We start from the raw sequence: 10,907 nt of genomic DNA, 5'->3' as shown, positions 1-10,907 counted from the left end.
AAGGAAGCTGATAAGGCTAAAAACAAAGAGAAAAAGAGTCAGATAGTTTACAAGAGCTTATAAGGAGGCATGTTGCATGTTAAGAGAATTTGGCATCCACCTCTTGATGTAGTAGTAGCAAAAATCTTCCAGGGTGAAGGTTTGGATAATTTCTGATACAAGTACCATAGAAGGCCACAATCAGAACACTGTGAGGTGTTGATAAATTTTTTATCACAATCAAAACCGGAGCTCTGATGCCAATTAAAGGTGTGAAAAATACAAGAAATGGGGGTTTGAATTGGGTTTTACAAGCAAAAGTTTTTTCCAAAACAAGAACACCACTAATAAGTTAATAACAAAGGGATAAAAACACAAGTATTTTTATCCCGGTTCGCTTGAAACTCAAAGCTAATCCATTTCACTCGCCAATGTGATTTTGCCTTATACACAAGGACTTAATCCAATATAATCAACAGATTACAACAAACACAAAAAATAACCTTCTTTGTCTTCTCAAAGATCCAACTAAATTTTAGTCTCCTTAAGTACACACAAAGAACAACCTTCTTTGCCTTCTCAAGGATAACCTCCTTAAGGACTCAAACAAATAGTTTGAATAATATTTTGTGTGTTACAAGATGCTTCTACACAAGCAAATTTTACACAAATGAATAACAAATACTTTAAGAAAAATTGTATACAAAAGAATGATAGTTTTTCACAAAGAAAATAACTTGTCAAAATATCTGTGTAACTGGTGTTTTTCTTCAAGTCTCCAAGTCATGCTTATATATCATAAGCATAAGACCGTTGGAGGGAAAAGTGGGGAAAGCTCATTTGAGAAGTTGTCCACTGTTGGATGGGAAAGGAATGATAATGGGTATTGTCCTTTCACCCATAAAATTAGTGACAAGTGTGATGTATAGTATTGTCATTGCCCACAAAATAAGGTAGTGGAAATGATGTTCGTTTTGTACCATGTACTATTTGATCACGTTCCCATTTTGATCTTATCTTCAAATTCATTGGCTTTTGATGAAAGTTGATGAAGCATGAAATGAAGAAACATAAAGCTGGATTCAAAACTTCAGAATCTTTGGTCAGAATCTTGACAACGTCAGTAGTCTGGCTTGAGATCTTCAGTATCTTCAGAATCTTCATAGTCTTCAGAATCCTCAGTCAGAACCTTGATAACTTCAATCGTCTGGCTTGAGATCTTCAGAATCTTCAGCTACATAACACAACTTCAGAAGCTTACCATTCTTCAGAAGTTTGGTGATCAGAATCATGTCCAGAAGCATGAACTGAGAGAACATTGCAACAACAAAATAGTGTCTCCTCAGAAGCTTCTCATGAGTGAATCAACACAGAAGCAGAAAAATCATTGCAGCAGCAATATTGAACATCTTTTAGAACTTCTAATAGTTGGCGCAGAAAACGGGTTTAGAACACATAGTTCAGAAACTGATGACGTTGCACATCATATATTCAGAATCAAAATTGGATGTTAAAGCTACATAATAATAAACCATTAGGGTGCCAAAATTGTTCTCACACAAATACAATATTATTATCATCAAAACTCAAGGTATAGATGCAGAACCAAATCTTGTTCTAACAGTTTTAACTGGAGTATACTTTGTTGATCACTACCAGTTATGACAATATCATCTACATACACAATAAGATAAATACACCATTGAGTTGAGTGACGATAAAAAACAGAATGGTCAACTTCACTATGGACCATATCAAACTGTTATACTACAGTGTTGAATCTGTCAAACCAATCTCTCGGAGATTGGTTAAGACCATAAAGAGACTTGTGTAATCTACACACCATATTCGATTCCTCCCCATGAGCAACAAACCCATGTGGTTGCTCCATATATACTTCCTCTTCAAGATCACCATGTAAAAAAACATTTTTGGTGTCAAGTTGATGAAGAGACCATTGTCAAATGGCTGCAATGGCTGAAAGAAGTTTAACATATGTCATCTTGGCTACAGGAGAGAAGGTATCACTATAATCCAATCCAAAAATCTGAGTGTATTCTTTGGCACCAAGCGAGCTTTAAATCGATCAATCTTACCATTTAGACCAACATTCACTGTATAAAGCCAACAACAACCTACTAAATATTTCTCATGGGGTAGAGAAACCAGTTCCCAGGTACCACTGCTTTGAAGAACACACATTTCATCAATCATTGCTTCAGAAGACAAACAAGTATACTGCAAAGGGGAAAGGCGATGATAAAATAAATCAATATAATGTGGAGAAGGATTTTGTGTTTGACGTATATCTTTTCGAAGGGCAATCAAAAGATCGGACTCAGGTTGTAGGATCAGATCTGGTTATGGCGGAGGCGTTGGAGGAGAGTCTACAATGACCTCAGGGACAGGTATGACCTTAGGGGCAGGGAAGACAGGTGTTGGGTGACGACGTTGATATGGTTGAAGTGGTCGAGAAGTGGGGGGTCAGGAGTCATAGACTGATGGGAGATAATGTAGTAGGGACATTAATAACTGTCAGAAAATGTGTGTGAGTACTTTCTTGAATGGGTTATGGAGTTACGTGACTATACTCGAAATATGGAACAAACTCGAAGAAGGTAACATCGATCGATATGAGGTATCGTTGTAGAGTATGTGAATAACAACGATAACCTTATTGGGATCGATGATAACCAAGAAAAATACACTTTAGTGATCGAGATGATAGTTTATCAAGACTAGGAGAGAGATTGTGTATAAAACATGTGGACCCGAAGACTCAGGGAGGAATTGGGTGAAGTGGGGAATTGAGAAAAGGGATTAGATGAGGGGTTTTATTGTTAAGGACAAATGAGGGCATGCAATTTATAAGGTAACATGTTATTTTTCATAACATCCCCCTAAAACCTAAGTGGAACATTACCATGGAGAAGTAGGGTCTGAGTGGTTTCTACAAGATGCTCATTTTTGCATTCGACTACCCCGATTTATTGAGGTGTGTGAGGGTAAGATGTTTGATGGAGAATACCATTGCGTGACATAAATTTTTGAAATTGTTGGGATAAATATTCACTGACATTGTCACTTCTTAAGGTACGGATAAACACACCGAATTGAGTTCTTATTTTTTGATAGAATTGTTTAAAAATAGAAAATAATTCAGATATATTCTTCATTAAAAATAACCACGTGCAATCAATAAATGTAATAAAATACCTAGACTCAAGAGTAGAGACAATACACGAGGGACCCCAAACATCGGTGTGAACTAAAGCAAAAGGGGACGAAGCTCGTTTATTGACTCGATTGGGAAACTGACCACAAGTGTGTTTCCCTAGCTGACACGACTCATAATGTAAATTGGATACCTTCGATAAATTTTACACCAACTTATGTAGTTTGGAAAGACTGGGATGACCTAACTGAACATGTATAGTGAGTGGAGAATCTTTGGCTGAGCATGTTTGAGATGACACTAGAAGGTAATAAAGACCTTGAGACTCACATCTGACGCCAATCGTTTGTCCAGAACTCCAATCCTGCAGGGTAACATTATTGTTGGTGAAGGTGACACTACAATCAAAAGAACGAGTTAAATGACTGACTAAAAGTAAATTAAATGGACAATTAGGTACATAGAGGACATAAGTAACAGAGAGAAAAGGTAGAATTTGAATAGTACAAATCCCTTCGGATCAGGTTTGAGAATCATTGACAGAAGTTATAGTATGTAAGAAATCAGATGTAGAGAGGGAAGAGAAAATATTTTTATTACCGGTAACATCATCAGACGCACCAGAAGAAAGGATCCAAGGTTCAAGAGAAGATGATTGAGAGAAACAAGCAGATAAACTACTAGTGTGTGCTACTGAAGCAGTAGAATATAAGTTCTGATAATTCTGATACCACTTGAGAAAATCATTGTAGTTTGGCGTAAAGTTATGAGGAGTGGTCATGAGTATCTGAAGAGAGAAAATATCACGCGAACCGGATGAAAAAAGGCTTTGGTTAAACTGAATCACAATTTTCTGCAAGTGGAAAATAAAATTTGAGACCGGATCTGAAACAGTTGTCGTATAGAGAGTGAGACAGTGGAAAAATTGTCGGGATCGGCGACCGAACGTGCCGTCACGTGCGGATCAGGTGTCGGCACGCGAGGCCCACCTGTAGAGACGTAGGTGGCGCGTACGGAGGTTTCTGCCAGTAAAAAGTGGGGAACGGATGGATCGGAAGATGCCCTTCTGTCAGTAGGGTTAGTTTGTTGGAACTTCGCCGGGAACAATAGTGTTGACAATGGACGGCCGCAGTAGTGCGGTGGTGACTGGAGAATTTTAAAAACTGATGCCGGAATAAGTCACAACAATGTATGGAAGGCAAACCAGAGTTATGACACGATTTGTCAAAAAAAATCATCGAAAAACAGTAGATCAACCGGATAAAGCACGGCGAAGGGTTGTCTCTCAGTAGGCTCTGGATATCATGTTGAAATACAAGAGACTAGACATTTGAATAAACTATGTGCTTTGAAAAGTACTACGGAGATTTTATTATATATAGAGAAATTACAACTAATTACATGATATAGTCGATGTGAGACTATTCTATATACAAATATTCTCAAGACTATATATTTACAAATATCAACAAGAACAATTCTCTTTTATTTCAAGATTGTGGACTAAGAGGAATCGTCTCAAATAGCCTTGTATGTTTTTTTTTTAAAGATGAAAAAGTGATCATAGAGAAAAGAAATATGAGAATAAATTAACTCACATTAAATTACATATAGATTACATTCTGAGCTCTGTTAAGGTCATCGAAAACGCATCAAAGGGAGAATCCAACTTGAAGGAACTGAAAAATGAATGTTAAAATTACACAACTCCAGAAGGAAGCCGAACAACAAGTTGTCCCCCAACAAGGCTGAAAACAAAGAGAAAAAGAGTCAGATAGTTTACAAGAGCTTATAAATAGGCATGTTGCATGTTAAGAGAATTTGTCATCCACCTCTTGATGTAGTAGTAGCAGAAATCTGCCAGGATGAAGGTTTGGATAATTTCTGATACAAGTACCAAAGAAGGCCACAATCCATAACCCAAAGCAGTTAGTAGTTGACCGCGAGAATCTATTACCTGAGCAGGATAAGATCAAAAAATATAAAAGCAAGCCAAAGGTCATGATGTTCTAAAAGTCGTGTGCTTCGTTCGGCTCCTTTAAAGGCCATGAACAACACCGTATTATATTGTGGTAAACTAGTTTGAACTAGAAGTGTGATACAGAAACACGCGAACAAAGGCTTATAATAAAGCATGGATAATCCAAAGTATGAATATGAAATTATTGATGATTCTCGATCAGAGGATATTATGATAAAATAGTTTTAAATATTTTCAGAATTGGATGAAAAAAACATCTTAGAAGTTAAAATCCCAACAAACCTGGAGGACCCAATGTGCACAACTCAAGAACCTTGCAATTCCAAGGGCAAAAACATAGTGTGCTGTGAATGGTTCCACAATCTGAAAGTTGAATTTCAGAATTAACTACATGCAGTTTCAAACGATTAAAAGATAGTAAAGTAAAAGCAACAGACTGAAATATATCTTTAAGAGACCTTAGTGTTCTGCATGACTTGCAATTGAGGTAGAACTGATACAGCTTCAAGATAAACACAAAAAGCCCATAAAATCTGGTTGATAGCAAGATGCTGGGTTTTTGGATGAATGAGCAAAGACAGCACAGCACACGGTACCACCTGTATTTTGGTATAAGAAAATTAACACGCTCCATACTCACAGGTACTGATCCTCTATTCACTTAGATGCATGTTCTTTTCACCAAGTAGATTCTATCAAAAATAAAATTCTTCCAACCAAAGGACTTTAATATTCAGATTTAAAAATCATAATTCATCAATATGATAGATGAAATTTCTGTAACATTGAACCCGTATTAAGATTCTCCAATAGATTATTTTTCAAAATAAACCAAAACTCCTCCAAAATCACATTTCTCATTATCAGACATCAGGCTCTCTGGTTTTGCACAAGAGAAATCATCAATAAGTACCACAGAGTACAAAATACACTTTGAAACCTCATTTGACACAAGGGCAAACCAAACTTTAACAAATATAAGTTTCTTAATGAAAGTTTATTCGACATTAGATTGTTGGATAAATTTGGCACAGGAGCGTGTAGCCAAATGAAAATAAATAAAGAACATGTTATAGCTAATACACACGAGATATTTCATACCTTAAATAGATGACAGAGGACTTACCACATAGTATATTGCAAGATTGTCCTTATCATCCATATAACTGGATTTCAGTTTAAAACGTATCATATAAATAACCCAGAGGGTCGTCGCCAATGTTGCAGAATCGAGTAAGGTATGTATATCGTATTCCATGACAAAACTGCAGTATAGTCTGACAGCTAGAAAAATAGCTGTGAGTTCCTGTGATTTAAGTGAGAGTCCTGCAAAGGTTTAACACGCAGTGAAAAGACTGCTTTTATTTTAAGAAAGTGAAAGGACTGGTTATTATTTTAGATAAACAGATAGAAGGTTATTTCCTTCTCATTAGTTTTCCTACTGTACTGGAAAACAAAAAGCCAAATTATTGCTAAAATCACAATGACATATTGTAGAACACAACAGCAATCATATCAAAGTCATACTGCTTGTTCTCTTCTTTCATCTAAAAGGGAAAATTCAAAGCAATTAGCAGCGTAAAGTTTGCATTCCAGTGCTGAAAATAGAAAGTACTTCCATATGTCACTTGCAGAAAATCTGCAATTGTAGAAAGTATGCCATAAAAAAGCAGGAGCCGCTGATTCCAAGAACAAATTAGGTTGTGGCATGGTTTTAGACATACATTAGAGGAATGTCAATCTGGTAAAAGCTATGAAGTGGTACAAGTATAGTTATTAAGATCAGTGAAGATGATCCATGAGCTCAACTTAACAGAACCCTAACCTGAAATTCTGATGTTAAATTTTAAACAAAAAAAAAAGGAGTGGAGTGCTGTGGGGGAAGGGATTTCAATTTGGAAGTAAAGAATGAAAAAGATGGCAAGGGAATCTGATAGAAGCCGAAATTTTAAGGTGATGAAATGAATTTTATTGACTGGAAATGGTGAGCCTTATGCTCTTACAATGGTGGAAAATAGAATATACAATGCATAAACCGGAGTTCTATGACGTCCTAAACCAGAGTGTAATTCTCCTAATAAACTTTCTAACAATATTTCTCAATGAGTCTCAACTTCCTTTCCCTCTCTTTCCTAAAATCAAAGAAATACTAACTAACTCTTATTTTACTTTTTCTATAACCTTCTAGAATATGCCCAAGTGTTTAGGTGTCCTATCAGAATAGTACCACACATATCTTTACCTTGGGTGAGCTTGTAAGTAAAGAAGGAAATTCTTAATGCATGCAAACACTGGGAAACCCCAAAAAGGTTGGTGTGGAAGTGAACGAACAATCAAAGAGTAAAAAAGGCTACAAAGCTCAAACATTCTAAAACAAAAACACGGCCTGGATCAACCCCTTTGTTGATTTCATTTTATTTCCCCAATAACATACATATATAAGAAAAACCAACCGTAATTGATCATATAGTATGAAATTACAACACAAAATTGGCCGGGCCTGGATGCCTAGGATAGGAGACAAATTGGATTACACATATGTTATGACTTGCATATGACACAACAACTAATGGGGTCTCCAAATGAGTGGAGACCACATAGACCTGAAGTCGGAGAGTTTGGAAGCCAAAACCAAAAGTAACACCACCAACGCTGCTAATCCCCAAGGCGACGACCCTCCTTTTTCTGTTTGCACACGTGAACGTTGGCCAAAGAACACCACCGGAAGCAAAAACCGTGGCCCACATCTAGAGATGAAGTATGAAATAAAAATCAACAAGAGTGGCAAAATCAAAAGGAACAAGTGGAAACTGATGTTGGCTTTGTGTACGGTAGACTTGAAGTTTATGTAAGAAGGAACAAACAGCAAAAACATCACAATCCCAACTATGCACACTAGTTGCAAAGGAGGCGACTTCAAAGGCCACGCCATGTTTTCCCTCTAATGTGCACACACACTCTGCTTTAAGCTTGTTAACTCTAAGATATATATAATACATGAGAAACAAGGAGCAATCCTACACCGCAAATTTAATGAAATTCAAACAGAATTTATGTGACACTAGGATTTATGTTTGCTTTAGCATAAAGTGTTGAAATTTAAGGCGGGTGCATGAGGTGCAGTTATTCCATCTCCACAAGAACCACCTTTTCTTTGAACTTTTTGGCCCATGATACCAAAGGAGACACTTGGCAGAATATGTTCATAGTTAGCTTTCACACCAAGCTTTGTATTGGTATTTCTTTATTATTATGTTATTCTGTCCAGTTATGTTATTCTTTTCTTGCTATGATGGAAAAAAACAACAACAATGAAACCTTATCCCATTAAGTAGGATCAGCTACATGGATCAACTTTTGCCTTAATGTTCTATCCAAAATCATCTTTCTATCCAAATCGATAATCTCGAGGTCTTTCTTATTAACTTCTCTTGTAGAAACTATACCATGAAAACCAGACCTCATAATAAATAAGAAAACAAAAAATCTGCAATTATAGAAACTATACCATAAAAACCAAATAAGTTAGGTATTGCATAGTTTTTGAATACCACAAGACTCATCTTAAGTTGCAAAAAAAAATCTCAATGAATACTATTGTATTTTATTGCTCAATTTAAAAACTTTAGATTACCCTAATTGAATACCACATAAACATAACTAGAATGAATAAATAAAAATCTTAATCTAATACTACAATACAAGACTTTTCATCATAAAAATAAAAAAAATTCTGTAAATTCCTAATCGAATACACCGCTAAGAATGTCAATCTTGTAAACCATAACAATTTATGATCTGCGAGAACAAGTTAACGAAACCCCAATCTGAAATTCAAATTCGTAAACGAAAATAAATGAACATAGTTATAGGAATATAAAATTCAAATTGGAAAGTAAGAATGAAACGCACCGGCGCATGTTTTTTCCTGAGCGAGTTTGTAAATGAGGAGGCAAATTCCCACTGCATGCACAAGCTCAGCCGCTATGAAGAGGTTGTCGTGGTCTTCAACAACCATGCGAAGAAAAAGCAGAGCTATAAGTCCGGCGAGAACCGCGAGAAATAGCTTTATTTTGGGCGGTTGCCGGCGAAGCCATTTAGTGGCGGCGTAGATCGGTCGCTTCGTTACCGTCATTGTTGTGGTTGTGAGTTTTGTGATGTTTGTTCTGTAAAATTAATTAATAAGGAGAAGAAGAAGATAGAGATGCATGACACGTAGAAAATGGATGTGAAATGGGTGGGTGTGTTGTTCAACGAACCTCTGTTTTTCTGCCACAGTTCTAATTTAAACTTTTGGTCCCATTCTAATTTTCATAATGTTGATGTATTTATTGAGGTGTGTGATTCGGTTAGTTTGAATGTGAAAATGGAATTTTGGATTTAATATGATTGGTATAAGGTTTTTGTTTTTTTTCTAGACTGATATTAATGGCAGACCACGCTGCAATTCGCCCTCGATAAACATGCATGAAACGAAAAGCAAATATAAATAAATAAAAATGAAGTAATTAAATAAAAATAAATATTTGTGAGTTATATGCAGGTGAACGTGAAAGCATCTCATAAATATCTGTACAGTATGACCAATGCAGTTGTGACTCGGATATATCCATCACATCCTAACAAGTTCTAAAATAATGGTAAATATTTTATCTCTCCAAGAGTAAAGTTTTGTCGACAAATATAATTCAACCGACCAACATCATTTTATATGCTATGATAGCACTGTCAAATCGACCATCAGCTTGATGATACACAAATAAAGTGTTCATCAATTATAACTTATAGTATGGATCCTTATAGGCACATACCTCTTGCGTTGCCTCCTATATGGTCAATCCCAACAGGTTAACAACAATCCCAACAGGTTAACAACATGAGCAATAACGCCATCTTTAGTGATACAAATAGGGGTCCAGAAATCATCTCTGATTAGAAGGTGATGTAGATAAAAAAACACCGTTGATGCAAGTCGCAACTGCACGACAATGCGAAGTAGTAAAAGATATCGAACCACATAGAGATATGTTTGATTATCAATTTTTACTCTAGTGGTGTGTGTCTAAAACGATCAAAATATTGGGGATTCAGTGCAGATGAATAAAATTAACAAAATAAAAGTGATGACCACGAAACACATCATATTTTCGAGTCGATTCACATGGCATTTTAGGTTGTTTTGTCTTCATTTTATTGTGTTACATTGGTATTTTGAATTTGTTTCATGTATTTACTAGGTAGGAGCATTCGTGCGAGAAAACGGGACGAAAACGTCAAAAAAGGAGAAAATGCCAAGAATATGCACTCATGGCGTTCACCATGACGTGACAGCCATGGGTGCCACCAGAAAAGACAAGAAAAAGCCAAGAAGCATCTTTTTGCACTCATGGTGTTTGCCATGAGACCATGGCGTCCGCCATGGACTTGAGAAGCCCCACATTCACCACTTAGCACTCATAGCGTTCGTCATGAGGCCATGGCGTCCGCCATGGACTTTGAGCGCAGAAAAATAGTAGCAACGTGGACTTACTTTTCTCCTCATTTGCAGATTTTTCTCCACTCCTTCGACACAATTTCAGGACACTCTCTACCAGATTTAACTCTATAAATAGACCTTAGTTTTCAGTTTTCAGGATCGAAGTTTTGGAGAATTAATTGTTAGGCAGAAAATCACTTTTGTAAAGCAATTATTCACACTGAGAAATTGTTGCACTTTAGTGTTAGAATCAGAAGTTTCACAATAAGGATCTGGATCGTTCGTGGTGTAATCTT

The 10,907-nt window shown here is 36.3% G+C and overlaps 1 protein-coding gene across 1 annotated transcript; it reads right to left on the bottom strand.

The window, feature by feature from the left end:
- Nucleotides 1-4,619: 4,619 nt before the first annotated feature.
- Nucleotides 4,620-9,585, bottom strand: LOC127083756 (uncharacterized). The gene is made up of 7 exons (XM_051024088.1): nt 9,395-9,585; nt 9,048-9,301; nt 6,262-6,461; nt 5,594-5,734; nt 5,418-5,498; nt 4,987-5,111; nt 4,620-4,902 (listed from the first exon to the last, which is right to left on the bottom strand). Exons 2-7 carry the CDS (start codon nt 9,268-9,270, stop codon nt 4,854-4,856), a joined length of 819 nt encoding a protein of 272 aa, XP_050880045.1. The 5' UTR covers nt 9,271-9,301; nt 9,395-9,585; the 3' UTR covers nt 4,620-4,853.
- Nucleotides 9,586-10,907: the final 1,322 nt, after the last annotated feature.

This window comes from Lathyrus oleraceus, chromosome 5 (genome assembly GCF_024323335.1).
Source record: "Lathyrus oleraceus cultivar Zhongwan6 chromosome 5, CAAS_Psat_ZW6_1.0, whole genome shotgun sequence".
In the NCBI taxonomy this organism is placed as follows: domain Eukaryota; kingdom Viridiplantae; phylum Streptophyta; class Magnoliopsida; order Fabales; family Fabaceae; genus Lathyrus; species Lathyrus oleraceus.
This window is presented reverse-complemented; position numbering and strand designations above follow the sequence as displayed.